This window comes from Petromyzon marinus, chromosome 11 (assembly GCF_048934315.1).
Source record: "Petromyzon marinus isolate PM22_M1 ecotype Great Lakes invasive population chromosome 11, UKy_Petmar_22M1.pri1.0, whole genome shotgun sequence".
NCBI classification, from domain to species: Eukaryota; Metazoa; Chordata; class Hyperoartia; order Petromyzontiformes; family Petromyzontidae; genus Petromyzon; species Petromyzon marinus.
Window position 1 is genome coordinate 14,765,660 of NC_133677.1, and position 18,513 is coordinate 14,784,172.

General features: G+C 43.6%; 1 protein-coding gene across 2 annotated transcripts in view; it reads right to left on the reverse strand.

The window, feature by feature from the left end:
• Positions 1 to 1,943: 1,943 nt before the first annotated feature.
• The window catches only part of LOC116941184 (protein Shroom3-like), a 77,251-nt gene continuing 60,681 nt past the window's right edge, over positions 1,944 to 18,513 (reverse strand). For both annotated transcript variants that reach the window (XM_076066403.1, XM_032951936.2), the window contains 4 exons: positions 16,844 to 17,150; positions 15,352 to 15,535; positions 8,620 to 8,892; positions 1,944 to 7,457 (listed from right to left, as the gene is read on the reverse strand). In XM_076066403.1, the coding sequence (XP_075922518.1) occupies positions 7,071 to 7,457; positions 8,620 to 8,892; positions 15,352 to 15,535; positions 16,844 to 17,150 (1,151 nt within the window). In that variant the 3' untranslated portion in view covers positions 1,944 to 7,070. The remainder of the gene's footprint in view (positions 7,458 to 8,619; positions 8,893 to 15,351; positions 15,536 to 16,843; positions 17,151 to 18,513) is intronic.

An 18,513-nucleotide genomic window follows, 5' to 3' on the forward strand; every position in this document is an offset into this window, starting at 1 on the left:
GATCAGATCACGAATTTTACGTACTATGTTAAATCGAACCTGGATCTTGTTTGCTCATGCTTTTGGAAATATTTTTGGTGACCCCTGCTATGTATGGCAAGGTGATTGTTTTTTATTGGGTCCTCAGATGGTTCTTTCCCAACGGTTGGGGTGAAAGCTTTACGGATTGTGTAGTCTGAATATCCATTCATTTTGAGAGCTTGGTGTACGTGTTCCAGTTCACTGGCTAGGTGATGACGGTCGGAAATACATCGAGCTCTATAGTGTAGAGTTTTGATGAGGGAATTCTTCTGGGAAGGATGGTGGTGGGAGTCAGGTTTTAAGTGGGCATCCATATGGGTGGCTTTCCTGTAGACAGTGTCCCCTTGAGCCATCTGGTCTCCTTTCAATTATAACATCCCAGAATGGTAACTTGCCATTCTTTTCCACCTCCATGGTGAATTTGATGGCTGGGTGTATGGAGTTGATGTGGTTGAGGAATTGGTTCAGAGCTGGTCGGCCATGTGGCCAGATGACGAACATGTCATCTACGTACCTCTTCTAAAAGGATGGACGTAGAGTGGATGACTGGATGGCATCTGTCTCAAGTTTTTACTTGAAAACATTGGCTACAACTGGAGATAAGGGAGGTTCTACAAACAAGTTGAAGATACCCCAATGGGTTCTCCCTTATCTCCAGTTTTAGCCAATGTTATCATAGAAAAATTTGAGACAGATGTCGCTGCCCACCACTTACATTAATATTGGCTGCTGACATTTGGGCTATGCCCATTTCAAACCTTTATAAACAGTTTACCTTTAGAAGCGAACCCCTCTTCCTGATGACGAATGCTTGTGTTGCGATTGAAACGTCATAGTTTTATTTTTTGTTATTTTCTTTGAATCTATCTACGTTACTTCACCGAAAGACCCAAAGAATAAGAATTCCTGCAGTCACAAAAGCTTTAAGTCAAGATTTTACACATTTATTGATTAGGATCAATCTTTTTCCACCTCGTGACGTTGCTTTTCATTGTCGAGTGTTTTTGAAGATTTTCTTTTATATTAAAAGCTCCATACCAACGTGCCCATAGAATAAAGTTATCAATCATTTATGTTTTAACAGTTGCATACTAACTGCTGCTACGACATGGATAACTGAAATCAATCGTCGGTCGAGAATGAGCAAAAGCAGCAGTAGTAGTTATAATGTTCAAAGGTTAATTATTGAAAAAGGTCATAACTGAAATGTTTGAAAGTATCATCTCTCTCTGCAGAATCGATACCGACGCGAGCACGGAGGAGACAATCCTCAACCATCTACGTGGCAAGGACCCAACGACGGACACATCATCTGTGTCAGAGGCACGTTTGTCTTCCGCGGTCACCGGTGCAGTTGTTTCGATTTTGGAGAGTGAGTGGGACAGGAATTGTGCAACCCGGTATAGTAATAACAGTAGTAATAACAGTAGTATTACATAGGCCACTCTCGAATTCACCTGATGCTGGTTTTAAATCACCAGCAAAACGTTGTACTGAAATTGTAAATGTTGCGAATTTGCTTTCCAACACACCGGTGTGTTAAAGTAGTCACTAACAAGGCACGTTTTGTTTACGTGGCGACCCTAATTAGCTGTGCAGGTGGTATTGGCTTCACCGCACCCAAAAAACTGTACAATATTATGAATTTGAACAGATTGTTGGGCAAATGTTTTTAGCGAGCACCTATGAAGCCACCACGGCACATGAGGGGGCGGGTGGCCAACACCAAGCTCAGCCGCCTTTGTCTCCCCAATACTGATATTTACACACACCAGGTACTAAATTAAGGCTGAGTCGAACTAAGGGAGGCCTGGGACTTAAAAACACACACACACAGCAGGGGTAAGATTCACATAGAAACCCATCGACTCACATAGACACCCGTGTGCAGCAGGCACTACGTGAATTATTACACTGCAGGATCGTGAGATTGCTATTTATTTTGGAGTCCATCCGGCAGTGGATTAATCACGGCAAATAATAACAATGATGAATAATTACCAGTGGTATATGACGTTATAGGACACACACTCGTATTGAATTTTTGGGGGGGCTTTGCTGTACCTCCAGTCCGAGCAAATATTTATTGAACATTCTCTAACTGTGGTGAGTTCTCCAATCATTGCACGTTTACAATATGTAGGACACATGCTGACAGTTACACAAGAGGCGCCCGTAAACTCACACAGCGACCAACAGATCCACAATGTTGCACCTCACCAATTCTCCAATGACACCACGTGATGATCCATCGCCAACACCCCGCACATCGACAGTGACCTGTGGGGTCACGTCTGGCGATGTGCAGCAGCATTGGAGTCAGGTAGCTGACATCGCCGTCCTCGTAGTCCACCACTTTTCCGTTGTGGCAGTAGCTCAGCACAGCGAAGCCCACGATGCTTTCCAGCAGTGGCATCTTCATGCGAGCGTTGCCGATGTGGAGCCAGTCCGAGTGTGAGCTTCGCGTGCGAGCGCTGATTATTCAGCGCTTGGCCTGTTGCGACGTCGACCCTGCTGTGGCTCCCGTTATAGTGACGTCACGTCTAACAGCATTTACTGTTTAATAATTTAAACTACGTGACATCTGCGTATGCTTACCATTACAAACATGCGTTTATTTAACATTGGATTCTAATGCAATTAGTTCATTTAATTTTAGTGTCACAGGAAACGTGAATCAGTGTTTATTTTTGTTTCTATGTTTATAAATAATTTTTGCTGAGATTCCAAAATGGGCAGGAACCACGACTTCAATGCAACTAAAAGGCAAAGTCATTTCTCACTCATGAGCATTGAGGCATTAGAGGTCACCTGCTGTGTATAACCCTGAACCAGTAGTGGAAATTCCACATTCCTCTCGCAAGGGAGATTCTTCCCATAGGACAACCACTGTTTACTTCCCCATGAAGTCGTAGCCATTTTATTGGCACCGAATGGATGAATGCTTTTTTCGCTGTCAGGTGGATGAGAATATACGACAGACAGGGTGTACTCAAGCGATAGCGACTTGAGAGACGGTGACTCGGATTAAGATAGTTACGTTGCAAGTGTTATGAAATATTTAGTGAATACTTTTTAGTGACAGTAAACCAACATTTGGCAGAATTGGCAAATTTCCTAATGAAGTTGGTTGTAATCCCCAGCGAAACGTCGTACTCAAATTGAAAATGTTTGGTCTAATATAATATAATTCCGTGGGGTGACCTGGTCTGACAACTTGACATTAGTCATTGATGGTCATTTTGTGCATTGAACTCGGTTCATACTCCAGGTTTGCTGGTTTCTAGTCTCAAACTATAAACTAAACTATTCTTTATTTTACGAGGTAAGGAAGGCCCACCGAGCGATATAGCTCTTTGTAAGAGAAATCTATATCAGCCAAATACTCTAAACTCATGTTTCTAAATAAGGAGGGAAAAACTGGAAGACCCGAAGAAATATCCACGCAACCACAGGGAGAATATGCAAACTCCAAATATACAGGTGTCAGGATCTGGATTTAAACCACGACATCCTGTATACCAGGCAATGTAGTTAACATCTCGCCACCACATTTGTGGGCTCGTGGTCTGGGCTTATTGGGTTGCTAATTCAAGTTTGTGCTTCCGTAGTCCAGGTTATAGGTTCATAGTCCGAATATTAGGATTCTTAGTCCGGTATCTGCATGTATAGTGTTCATGGTGCAGTGTGCTAGTCAACATCACGTTCAAGTGGAGTGCACCATGAACACCATCGAATAAGATGTGATTTTTAATTAGACCAAATATGTATTTTATCATCTATTTTATATATATATATTTGAACTTTGTATACTTTTTACTATTTTGTGTATCTCAAATTTGTATTATGTAATGTTAAGTTTTCATGTAAGTGCTGTAACAATACTATTGTGAAGGGCGCTATTTTAAATATAGTTTGGTTGATTGATCCTAAACTCTTTGTGCCTTACAAAAACACACGTAAATAGTGTACTTTAAGACAGAAAGCGCTAGCCATCAATATACATCCACTTGAAAGACAACGGATTTGTAAAATGGCTTGGGTTTTATAAGAAATGTTAAATATATCACGTGATGAACCAATATCTCCCTGACTTTCACCGAGTGAAATTCCTCTAAACTGCACCTGATTGCTTGGACTCAAATCGACTCAGATTGTGTACCTGTACTGAGTACCAATTTTCCAGACTCTTGCCAAATTTAAGGATTGTTGAAAATTAGAGTTGGGTGTCTTTATACACCCATGCTGGTACTCGCTATTGAAACAAGTCAGTTTTTAATGCAACAGTTTGAGATATGCAGCGAAACACAGCTGTCACTTGCAAACTCGTGTTGCAATGGATTGTGGATAAAGATAAAGCCCAGCCATGTGTGACCATTAAGGGCCTGATTTAAGGCCATTTATTTGTTAAACTCATTTATATGCGAAATTATAATCATAATGGTTGAAATTACGGGCAATAATTAAACAAATACCTTATGTACACTTTTTTATTATGCCGAGATCATGTAAATGTGTCAATACGGCAAATGTTGCATTAGGCTACTGGACCGATATCTTTTGAGAACGTTTTCCAGCCCTGAGTTCACCGGGAGTAAAATTTATGAGCTGGAACGACATGCGCAGCACAGGGAACTATTTCTATGAAACACATTGTGCTCGAGGCTTGCTCAGATTTAAGAGCTGTGCTGCCGGACGGCAAACATGGCCCGAGATGTCCGCGTGCATTCATCGCTCAGCAGATGGGAGCCAGTCCTGGGGCAGGATTTCCATTGAGACATTGTCCCTACTCGAGGAAGGTCTCAGTCTGTACGCGCGTTGTGTGTGTGGATAACAGTGTGGAGCAATTTCGCAAACTGTCATCCTATTCATCAGCGTGGAATATATGTCTGTATATATATGCACACAGCATACACGTATGTATCATGCATATATGCACACTACATAAGTAGCAATACATAGAAATATGCATAAATACATAAAACATGGAAAGCATAACGCATATTTCTTGCAACAAACGGTTCGCCAGACGCCCCGATAACCCTGTCTGCAAAGTTCCGATGAACTCAAGGAGAGAAATTGATGTAGGGATCTGCCACCCACCCTGTATGTTGTACAAAATTAAAACTCCTAGCGTGCGAGTGACTGCTGGCATCTGCAAGCACACGTGCACACAACGGGTTCATCATTCCTTGGAACCTGGCCACAGCAGCAGGAAGCCTCAAGCCAATTTGCCCTGCGGGGCAGAAGACACGGTGGATATTGCTCGCTCTGCGCCCCGGTCACTGCGGAAGGGTGTGCTCTCAGCATGAAATTATTCCTCAATCAAAATGGAATCCTACACTCACATTAAAAGCATCAAATTTCACATGTAAGAACTATTTATGATATACATCGTGTATGCCTTGAAAGTAATGGAATGAACACGACGGAACAAGATAACAACCAAATGAAGCAGAAAGGCATTCCTGAATAGAATTGTGATCCAAAATTGTAACATTTAAATTAATCACGTCGTGAAGAGGGGTAGGGTGAAGCATGCTTCATGGACAATTCCACATCTCCCTGGACAGGCCCAGCCACTGCATAGCCCTCGGACTAAACCATTTATCAAAGCCGAGATGCTGGAATGGGTTCTACAATTGGCAGAATATGTTTAGATGATTCTTTGGGAATGTAATAACTCATTTCCACAAAAAAACAGCTGACATTCTGATGACATTATGGAATTCCCTAATGTGTTAAATGTTCCCAAAAAAATGTGTATACAGTTCTGTAATTTGGTATGGAAAAGCTTTAAAATGCCAAAGCTTTGAAGACGGAAAAGTGTGAGTTACATCCCAAGACAAGGCCATTCTCTGTGGGGCAGTTTTCTTTGACAATGAAGTGCTGCAAGGTAAGTTTGTTTGTCCATGTATCTACTTTTTGCTGGGGATGTGCATTTTTGCTAAACAGGGGTTCCAAATATGGAACAATTCTCAGTTCTTTAACCAATGCCACACGCACATTCATAAAAAAAATGACAAAACAAACCACTAATAGCAGATTGAAGTCAGTGTTTTGTAGCCAGGGTAGTAGATTTTTAAGTTAGAACATTGAAACAGAATAACTAATAGACGTAATAAATATTAACTTAAAAAAATTATTCCATTTTCCTTGATAGAAGTGATATCCCTAAAGCACGTTTCATGCCCGTGCGCGTGGCTTTTCCGATCGAACTTGCGATCGAGAGATTATCATCTCATCACGTGAGCGTTTACTTTCCACATGGTGGATTTTTTTAATAATAATCGGCGGTATTAATTAACAATGTGTGGCAACTACAAGTGTCCACCTCCTGCAAATATTTAAAGTCTCATGCATCTATCAATGACATGAATCCATTATAAGGCAAACTTCACTGAATTTCAGGAATCTTTTTACGAGGGACCCTGCTTGGGAAGGATGGTCAATATGTATGAGTTATCTTTTCAGACTGGCAAATACCAATACACAGATAAACCCCATGTATTCAATGGCATGACACTTCAAAGTCGTTTAGGCCAGCAGCCCACCTGATGTGCCTTCACCTAGTGACCACCGCTCTCCGCATGTTGGTTGGTTCCAGAGCACGCTGAAGTTTTCCTGATCCACCGACTCCAAATGTAAAGCGTTTGCCATGATGCCTGTCAATAACATTAGCTCAGTGGTCCTGGTGAACAACAAGATATTTTACACTAATGCAGTTCTAGAAAGTGATGATCTGCTGCAGGGGGCAGGTCATTGTGTTCGCCAACCACAATAATATGCTTCCTGAAGTTGTAATATCGTAGCTTTTTAAAAATATTTACAAATCTTCAAAGATTACACTTTTTAGGAAAGAAGATAACAACATTATACCCAAAACTGGAAGGCATTAGCTTGGTGGAGCAAGGAATAAGATTTATAGGATTTAAATAAAGAGTGCTGATGGTTGTACAATCACAAACTGTGCAAAATGCTTTTGAACAAACTTATTATTACTAAAGACACAATTTTTGGTGGACTCGCAGTAAAACACGACACAAATCTCACAGCGCGGTGGGAGTGGCAGAAGCAGCCGGTGCAAAAGAGTCTGGCAACGGCAAGGCCTGCGAGGCCGGCACATACGGAGCGGCACCGAGCTCACCGTCCGTGACCTCCATGCCGCCCACTCGTGCCACATGCCAAGGCAGGCTCTCGCGCAAGGCGCGGGCCTGCTGCTCGCGAAGACGCACACTCTCCTCCAGTCGCTTGTGAGCGATGAGCAGCGCCGGCTTGAGGCGCGTCAGATAACAGTAGTCGCTCATCTCCCGGTCGTCCAAGCGGCTCGCCAGCACGGCCGCCATGGAGCATTCTCGCCGCTTGAGCGCTTGCTGCAGATCCCGAGCGTCCTCGCGCTTCACGCGCAGATCTTGTGCTTTGCTCTCCAGCGACCGCTGCTCAGTGTAGATGAAGGATCACGTGAAACAAGACGGTTAAAAGACGAGGCCCAACATTTTACAAACAAACGTCAAGCATCACTTGATATTCATATGTGCAGCACCAAAATACCAGTGCTACTTTTAAATAAATCTACCAATGAAAACTTGAGCTGCACCTCAATAAATGTGGTGCAAAACAAGCATTGTTTACTTATAAAGCGTGGACTCATTGAGGGAGGCTCGCCACGATTTTCAAAAAGGAAACAAATATAAGAGGTAACGTCCTGGGCATTGTCCCTTACTCATGAATACAGATGCCAGGAGAGAGATGGGAGATAGATAAGAGACAGATCACTCTTGCCTCTATTTATGTGCTATGAAGAAGGGCCATTACTCAAAAAGTAGATTATTTTATACTTTCCTTTTCAGACCACACAGTGTTATTGACGAATGTGTTGAGCTCTTTGTTGTTTGTGCACCACTGTCAGCGCAGTGTCACCATATCATTAGGTCATACAACAGCTACACGCTCTCATGCAATAACAGGCATGCCCATCACGTATGGCACACCATGCGCATATACAGGAATTTGTTTTTAAATACTTCACAGCCAGACAATCTCCGATTGATAAAAGTGCAGCACATCTCCAAAGCCATAAGTAACATTCAAACATGACTTGCGAAGATCTCCAAACACCTAAAGGGTAATATTGCCTTGGTGTTGCTTCCATGTTTTGGAGTGCGTACGGCACTTACAAGCCCGTTAAATGTTGCTACGTAACACAAAGCAATTACAACAGTGTTTAACGCATTTCATTTCTGCCACGTTGTAACGGTCAACACACAATCTCGACGCTGCCTGTTCGATCTTACGGCTAGGCGTTTGAAACAATGATGCACATTTCTTCAATCCCCCCACTGCCTCTGTCCACCCAGAAGAATAAACGGGCTCAACCAGAGTCAGTCACCAGGACACGTGTGGTGTGGTCAAGTGTGGATAATCCCACTCTATCAAAGACATCTGGCCAGTGTGAAAGAGTAGGCCAAAATACCCTCTAGCGGGACTCGTCCTTCCAGTGGTGGCACGAGCCGATAATTGCGGAGCTGCGCCTTCAGCTGTTACCGCAAAGCGATGGCGACCAACCGTGGCAGATATCGTGATATGTTTCCTACTCACTCTGCTCTCAGGGTTCCCGTCAGACTCGAGTTCCTCCAGGGCGCTCTGGGTGCGCGCAAGTCTCCCGCATATGGACAGCAGCAGGGACACCAGCGTGTCCATGTCAGACATGAGCTGGGAGAACTTGTCCACTTCGCTCGGCCGGCAGCGCTGCTGGACGGCCGCCTCGACGGCACGGGTGAGGGAGCGCGCGCTGCCCACGCGCTCTGCCAGCTGCGCCCGCTCCATTTTCAGGCGCTCGAGCTGCCGCTCCACACAGCGCAGCAGCTCCTCCTGTCGCCACGCACACACGCACGCAGGCACGCAACCACACACACGCACGGGAGATTGTTTTCACTTCACAAGATGTTGGAGGGCACATACAGGTGCTTCATTTCAGCTGGAACAGTCCCGAGCAGTCCAATGCAGAAATTATTTTGGCACACTCCATCCATCTTGCCTTATTTTTAAAAATATTTCTGCAGTATCATATGATTACATTGAGGGAAAAAATAATTTAATCCCCTGCTGATTTTGAACGTTTCACCCACTGACAAAGAAATTATCAGTCTATAATTTTAATGGTAGGTTTATTTGAACAGTGAGAGACAGAATAAAACACTCTTAAAGGGAGTGCTCCTAATCTCAGCTTGTTACCTGTTTAAAAGATATATGTCCACAGAAGCAATCAATAAATCAGATTCCAAACTCTTCACCATGGCCAAGACCAAAGAGCTCTCCAAGGATGTCAGGGACAAGATTGTAGACCTACACAAGGCTGGAATGGGCTACAAGACCATTGCCAAGCAGCTTGGTGAGAAGGTGACAACAGTTGGTGCGATTATTCACAAATGGAAGAAACACAAAAGAACTGTCAATCTCCCTCGGCCTGGGGCTCCATGCAAGATCTCACCTCGTGGAGTTGCAATGATCATGAGAACGGTGAGGAATCAGCCCAGAACGACACGGGAGGATCTTGTCAATGATCTCAAGGCAGCTGGGACCATAGTCACCAAGAAAACAATTGGTAACACACTACGCCGTGAAGGACTGAAATCCTGCAGCGCCCGCAAGGTCCCCCTGCTCAAGAAAGCATATACACATGCCCGTCTGAAGTTTGCCAATGAACATCTGAATGATTCAGAGGACAACTGGGTGAAAGTGTTGTGGTCAGATGAGACCAAAATGGAGCTCTTTGGCATCAACTCAACTCGCCGTGTTTGGAGGAGGAGGAATGCTGCCTATGACCCCAAGAACACCATCCCCACCGTCAAACATGGAGGTGGAAACATTATGCTTTGGGCGTGTTTTCTGCTAAGGAGACAGGACAACTTCACCGCATCAAAGGGACAATGGACGGGGCCATGTACCGTCAAATCTTGGGTGAGAACCTCCTTCCCTCAGCCAGGGCATTGAAAATGGGTCGTGGATGGGTATTCCAGCATGACAATGACCCAAAACACACGGCCAAGGCAACAAAGGAGTGGCTCAAGAAGAAGCACATTAAGGTCCTGGAGTGGCCTAGCCAGTCTCCAGACCTTAATCCCATAGAAAATCTGTGGAGGGAGCTGAAGGTTCGAGTTGCCAAACGTCAGCCTCAAAACCTTAATGACCTGGAGGAGATCTGCAAAGAGGAGTGGAACAAATCCCTTCTGAGGTGTGTGCAAACCTGGTGGCCAACTACAAGAAACGTCTGACCTCTGTGATTGCCAACAAGGGTTTTGCCACCAAGTACTAAGTCATGTTTTGCAGAGGGGTGAAATACTTACAGTATTTCCCTCATTAAAATGCAAATCAATTTATAACATTTTTGACATGCGTTTTTCTGGATTTTTTTGTTGTTATTCTGTCTCTCACTTTTCAAATAAACCTACCATTAAAATTATAGACTGATCATTTCTTTTTCAGTGGGCAAACGTACAAAATCAGCAGGGAATCAAATACTTTTTTCCCTCACTGTATAGGAATATAGGCTACAGTAATATAGGCTACAAAAATATATTATTAATACAGATAGGCATACCTTGTACTCCAGTAGTAGTGCCTTTTGCCGATAACCATTACTTCAAGTCAGCCTAGCAGCCTGATCGAAAATATCGAGTGAGAAATGAAGCCTGAGGTATATCAACGTATTGTGCCGGCATGGTATAACTTGCAATCCAGGGGTTGCCGGTTTGATCTATCGGCATGGCATTTGAAACGATGGGCAAGTTTCCTAACTCACCCTGCATCTGTCTACCCAACAGTTAGTCGATTGGCAGGTTGCACGTCGTGGGGTAAAGTGTGGGTACTCACACCGGTTCCAAGACAGCCTCACTAACATGGAAGGGTCGGCCAAAAATACCCTCGAGAGGAGGCCCTTTCAGCAGTGGCGTGAGTGAGCAATTGCAGGGATGCACCTGTACCTTGTACACCCAAACATGGGCATGTAAAGGGCGTGCTGCAGACTAACCATACGATTCTTATTGGAGAGAAGGGCCACGGCATTTCAGCCCATGACCAAATCACACGGAATGCGCCCAATCAGATCAGACCTCAGAAGCAAAGTGGGATTGAGCCTGGAAAATTATCGTGTGGGTGACCACCATACATTAAACTGGTGCAGTAGGCAATGTGGACAGTAGAGGGCAGTGCAGAAGAAATCATATTCTTGGTTCTTTTGGTAAAGTCACGTAGAAGGGAAACAATAAACATTGAAAATGGGTCGTGGATGGTTATTCCAGCATGACAATGACCCAAAACACACGGCCAAGGCAACAAAGGAGTGGCTCAAGAAGAAGCACATTAAGGTCCTGGAGTGGCCTAGCCAGTCTCCAGACCTTAATCCCATAAAAAAATCTGTGGAGGGAGCTGAAGGTTCGAGTTGCCAAACGTCAGCCTCGAAACCTTAATGACTTGGAGAAGATCCGCAAAGAGGAGTGGGACAAAATCCCTCCTGAGATGTGTGCAAACCTGGTGGCCAACTACAAGAAACGTCTGACCTCTGTGATTGCCAACAAGGGTTTTGGCACCAAGTACTAAGTCATGTTTTGCAGAGGGGTCAAATACTTACAGTATTTCCCTCATTAAAATGCAAATCAATTTTTAAAATTTTTGACATGCGTTTTTCTGGATTTTTGTTGTTGTTATTATGTCTCTCACTGTTCAAAGAAACAATAAAATAATAAAAATATATTATTTTATTGTTTCCCTTCTACGTGACTTTACCAAAAGAACCAAGAATATGAATCCCTGTATGGCGTAGCGTTTCAGGTAAAATAATTAAATAATGCCCATTATTTTCCGACTTCAGCCTCGCTGAGTCTGAAAATTCTGTTTAACTAAAAACTAAACTATTTTATTTTACCAGGTAAGGCCCACTGATCTATATAGCTATTTTTCAAAAGTTACCTGGCCACAAATGCTAGCTCAACGACGTGGCTTATCACGTGGAAATGTATATCAGTCCCCAAATTCTCTTAAGTGTTGTCACTTTATTACCCAGGGCTCATGAGGCACCTTCATTGTGACACACTCGACCTTCATGTCGTGTTTAAGGACCCAATCATCAAGGAAAACATGTACATAATATAACATAGATAAAAGGGAAATTTGTGAATATGTGTGTCTGTTCGAAATGTTTAGCATACTTCCCAACATGCAACAAACTTGACATTTGGCATGTGGGTAGCTTCCAGAATGTACACAATGCAAAAAGTATAAAAATAGACTTTTGTATTTTAGGGGGGGCGCAATAATGTATATATTTTGCACGGCAAGTGAGCGGTGACGTCACATCTGTGATGTCACCCGCATGCGGAAGCGTTACGCAGTGTGCCTGCTGACGTCACGCATCCCTCCCCCCACCCTCCGCGTAGGCCGTGTATTAATCCAAGACAAGAATCCAAGTCTCGGGCGAAGCCGGGTCCGGGTAGTAAAGCTAGTATATAATATACAGGGTGTTTGAAATGATGGACCCGATTTTAAATCGCTATATCTGCAACCACGAATCGCCCATGAATGAAACTCTTACCACTTGAAAGGGCAGGGCATAGAGTTTCAAATGATTACCGCTAGATGCCTCTCCCAGCGCACAAACAGCCCTGAGCCTCAGTCATTCGCAAGACGGTGACCCCGCAACACAAGGGGCGTTTTGCGTTCTGCAGTTCAGCAAGACTGAATCTGTAATTGCGGTGCAGCATGCGTTTCAACGGCGTTTTTGCATTGATTCGCCAATGTCAAATAGCATGGTGGCACAAAAACACGGTCTTTTGTGCCACCATTAGCGACTAATCTGAATGACCTCAAAAACAGAATCACGGCAGCGTGAACTTCAGTGGAAGAAGACACTTTGAGAGGCGTTTGGGACGAATTCAACTATCATCTCGATGTTGTCCATACAGCAGGTAGAGGGCACATAGAGCATTTAGAATATGGTTAGTATAACGTGATAACTCATTAAACCGTTTGTAACTTTTTGTATAATTGTAACATGTTGCCAACGTGAAAATATACCGCTTTGAAATTGGGTCCCTCTTTTTAAAACACCCTGTACATTACATTTTCTTTAAAAAGTTCATTCAGCTTTTAAAACTCCAGAAGTTAAAAATAAATTATGGACTGACATGTAAATTGCTCAATGGTGACAACAGTACAGTAAACCCTTCATATTCGTGGGTTTTATAATCACGCATCTTTATGAGTGCTATTTGAAATTCTCAGGGTTGTATTTTAAATATTCGTGACTGCTGGGCGTGATTACCCGACAACAAGTTGTGGCGCATGGCAGCGTAGTAGATTGTGAGGCTGTGAAAGTTGCCCATGCGACGTCGCTTTCCCTGTCAGTCTGCCTTGGTCTGTTGCTCTATTTACACGCCACTGCTTTCCTATACTATTGATGCACCGTATAATATCCAGTTGTTTATTGATATAATTGCACTTTTTAATATGTTTATGTTCATCTCTGCTCCCTTAGCCTCGATGTATCGATGGTTCTGGCTGTTCGATGGGCTTTGTCTCACTGGCACGACCATCGTTGCGGTGGTTCCCTTGCGTGGACGCGCTTGCCTCACAGCGCCGTTGGCAGCGCCGCAGCTTGTGTTACACATAGACGTGACATTAACTTACTAATCCCCCTAATCTCCCTGCCTAATCTCTCCCATCAACATAGTGCTAATCTCCCATTAACACTGCTGTTGTGTGCATACACGGCGAGCGATACTCTTATGCGGCAACGGAAGCTCATTCCATGCTAATCTCTCTCCCTAATCTCCCCATTAACACAACTGACGTGCTTGCGTCTGCGGATGGAATTCCTTTCCAGCTCAGACCCCGCTTGCTTGACCATCGCCACATAAATAACATCTTGTTGTAACAGCTCTCTCGCTGGTTCAGCAGTTCCACTGCTGGATTATTTTTTCCACCTGAGGACGACCGCTTGTGTTGCGATCGAAACGTCGTGATATATTATTTCTTTTATTTTATTTTTCTACCTACGTGACTTTACCGAAAGAACCAAAGAGTATATTCTTAGTTTTTTCGGTAAAGTCACGTTGAAGAGAAACAACAAAATAATAAAATATATATAAAACAATACAAAATTCTCACGACGTTTCGACCATAACTCGAACGGTCATCTTCAGGTGTGTTGGTTTGCATACATTTATTTTTAAACGGCGCATTTATTTATTTATAAAAAAACGTTAGCGTCACGCGCAGCGATTTGGCAGTTTACCCAGGACTAGTCCATCTATATTTTGAAAAGAGGAGGGGGGAGACGAAATTGGCTTTCAGACAGCATACATTATAAAAAAAAAATTCGTCTCCCCCCTCCTCTTTTCAAAATATAGATGGACTAGTCCTGGGTAAACTGCCAAATCGCTGCGCGTGACGCTAACGTTTTTTATAAATAAATAAATGCGCCGTTTAAAAATAAATTTATGCAAACCAACACACCTGAAGATGACCGTTTGAGTTATGGTCGAAACGTCGTGAGAATTTTTTATTGTTTTATATATATTTTATTATTTTGTTGTTTCTCTTCAACGTGACTTTACCGAAAAAACTAAGAATATGAATTACTGCAGTCACGAAAGCTTTAAATCAAAACCAAAGAGTAATTATGTAATAGATAAGTAATCAGCCACTTAGCATGTGACTCACCTGTAAGGAATTGCAATGTGATGTGTATTACTTAATAAAACGCTTCCAGGTTACGCTGAGTCTTTAGCTATCACAGCGATTAAAATTATTTGAATTCTTCTCAATTTCAATTGATTCTCTAACTAATCTTGGCCAGTAATAATTAGCTCTGCATAACACTTCAACGTTATCAAAATCAATTGAATGTCCTTTCTGGCAAGCATGCTCTGCCACTGCTGACAGCTGTATTTGGGAGAATTTAATGTTCCTTTGGTGTTCTTTTAGTCTTACGCTAATGTTACGTCCCATCTGTCCAATATAACGAAACGTCGTACTCAAATTGTAAATGTTATGGATCCACTCTTCAACACACCGGTGGGCTAAAGTTGTGAAATATTTGTCTTTTGCCAATGTGACACATTTTTTTACTAATTAATAATGCGATCTAACCCAAAATCCTTCATTATGAATAATACTGGTCGCAAAAGCCTACATGTTAAATTGAATTTTCCTCATATGCTTTACGTATTCATATTAGCAGAATTAATATTCCTGCCATTCTATAGGAACTTATCTCCGTGAACATTAAAGGTTTAATGGAGTCAGAAAGAATGCTTTGCAATGTGGCACAACCTTCATGTTGGTGATGTCCACGTCTGCTGCCTGGCTGGGAGGGTTGTCATTGTCCCCAGCGCTGTTTTGGGGGCCCTCCTTGCAACACGTCTGCTCATCAGGGGCAGATTTTGGCGTGGAGGTGTCGCAGGGCTGTGGAGATGCGCTGGACGCTCTGCTCGGGCTTGCACGATCGTACACCAGTCTGCTGGGAGACGAGATGCTCAGAGTGCTCTCCACAGGTTGCAGCAGAAACCAAGAGATGGAGATGACACGTTGTGAAACCCGTGTACAATGCCGCTCCCTCCGCCTATCCCTCACTCCGATTTGTTGCAATCGCACACGTAGCGCAGACATCCAATTCCCACGTATGCTCCTCCTGAGAGAATGCCACCAGGTGTGCGAGGTGAAAGTCTAACTACACGTTACTCGGACTGCACTCATGTGACACCCGCCAATCGGTCGTATCCCAGCGACACCACGAGACAACGCTGCGGCGGCACACCTGGAACTCGTTTGTGATGTTGCCCCATGTGTTTACAGGGAGTGGAGTGACAGGTGAGACAATGAAAAGTCTCAGGACAACGACATCTCGAGCTGCGAGTCCTATACTCCCCGGTGTCACGCCCAGACCACGTAACGCGGGAGGAGAGGCACCACCACGGCAGTGTCCGACCTTACGATGCCAAGGAAGGCACGGAATGTTCGCGCACGCTTCGTCTCCTCTGCAGAGATGCGTGGGAGAGATAATGTGCTCAGGAGCCTGCCAGGCCAGAGCAAGGCTCCCCAAGTACAGGGAGAATGTCGGCCATTCTCATCGAGGCCAATGCTATGGTGAGGCCCTTTGCTCTACAATGTCATGGGAGTGGAGGCTTCAATGCCACTCCTACTCTCTCACAGAAATATGATATAGAGGACAGACACCTGTAACCGGCTTACAGTGGCAAAATCATTTTTAAAAATCTAAACTTTAAATTATCCTCTTCGTGCAATTAGCTGTCTTGCCTTCTCTCATCATGTATATATTACACCTTAAATCGCACTTTTTGTTGCTGGTCTGCTTGGCATCTTGGGTTTTTAAGGCCTGTTCTCAGCAACCCCGATTCAATCTAACAATAGGCCTGTGTGGTGAGCAATGATAAGTGTTCTAGCAAGAATCTCCGATAAGCATGGTTGTCTACATACAGTGCGAAATAAGTTCTACACATATAGAAATAATCACCTCACTGAGCCTCAAGACTTGCAAAAAGAAATTTGATTCATAAATGAGAAGTACATTTCACTTTCGGAAGGGTAGTGCAGTGGTTTGCACACTGCGCACCGAAACCTAGCTAAATCAGAAGTGAGTATTATCCAAACCGGTTCTCCCTCACCACCGTCACCAAGTGATCAACGTGGTGAAGTATGATCAAACAAATCCCACAACTGGCACGTCTTGTGTTAATATGTGAGCGCAACGTGAACGAGTGCTACACGTGTCTGAAGTGAGCAGTGCGCTTGATGGCAGTCCTACGTTTGTGAGGGGGGGCGGTGATTGTCCTCCTCCTCCTCCCACTCCTCCTCCTCCTCCAGTGCTTCCTCCATCTCTGGGAAGAACTCCTGCATCATGTGTGCAGCAGCGTGTGCCTGGTTCTCGGGCAGCAGGAGGTCGGGAAATCCAACCCCTGGCTCAACTTCGGCCATGGCTTTCATGACAGCCACCAGCAGCTCCCTGGCAAGTCGCTCATCCACATCCGGTACCGGCTTAGGTCTCCTCTTCCTGGGCCGCTGTTGTGGACGTCCGGCAATCGGAGTGAGCAGGGCAGACTGACCACGTTCTCCTGCAACAAAGCGGTAAGAGAAATCTGATTAGGACAGGCGGATATCGCCCCATGGCAATGGTAAAAAATGGCATCTATGAAATCGATCTTGTGTGTTTTTAGAGAAAGGGATTGTTATAGGATGGGTTCTGAGTTAAAAACCCGTGAAATAACATTCGGAATGAATGGGCCCGTTTGGTAACATGTGACTTTCTGATTACGAGCCCTTTACTCTTATCAGATTCCTTATTTACACTGGAGGAATTGGAAGGGCTATGAAGCTCTTTTTTACAGACGTCCAGTAGGGGTAGATCAAAAAGTTAGAACAAACAATATAAACACTGATACGAGTTCAAGTATAGTCTGTTCTGCTATAACGCTGCTGTGTTTTTATTACGCGAATTGGACATAATGCGATTAATGTATTAGGGAACACATTTTTTATAACGCGGATGTGAATTGGATATAACGCGACTGAGTGAACAGAACTAAGTCGCGCGAATAGGAATAGGCGGATGTATGGCTGCCTCGGCATAGCATCGCACAAGGCGCGATGCTCGTGAATGCTTCTAGATGCTACCCACGCTTCTTTGTTCGGCCTGCAAATGCATCTCACATATTATCGCAGACTGTGCTTTACCAAATATACTGTGTAAGACACTGTAATTATAAAAGAACACGTAAAAATCAACAATAATGTAACAAATTATCAAGATAAATGTCAGTCATGTTGGTGTTTTCGAAAATCTACTACCCGTAACTGCTTAATTCCAATTAACGCGATTTTTCGATAACGCGCTGTTCTTCAGGAATGTAACAACTGCGTTATTGGAGAAGAAACTGAATGAAAGGTCACGAAAACAAATAAAGTATATAAGTACAAGAGAATAAGTTTTCCCCTTTTTTCTGGCAAAAAACAGGTATTCAGACGTTAAAACACCAAACTGAAACCTTTTACAAGGAATCATTTCTGCATTAACCACAATACTTGTGGTCAGAATGCAAACAAAAAATATACTCTGATAATATATGCATTGTCCTTGAAACTGATTGGTCCACACCAGAGACAGCTTTCTTTCGAGCCTCGTCTCAAACGGTGTTAGACCAGAGGATGCCAAAAGGCCTTTTGGCGTCCTCTGGTCTAACACCGCAGACATGATTCCTTGTAAAAGGTTTCAGTTTGGTGTTTTAACATCTGAACACCTGTTTTTTGCCAGAAAAAAGGGGAAAACCTATTATCATATTTTGGTACTGGCTTAGGAGGTCGCATGCTGATATATAAGTACAAATTGCTAAAATATTTAAATTCCTGCTGATTTTTCAACGCTAAATGCAACCTTGCGCAAGGCCGAAAAACAATAATAGTCCTAGACTATCCACGTGG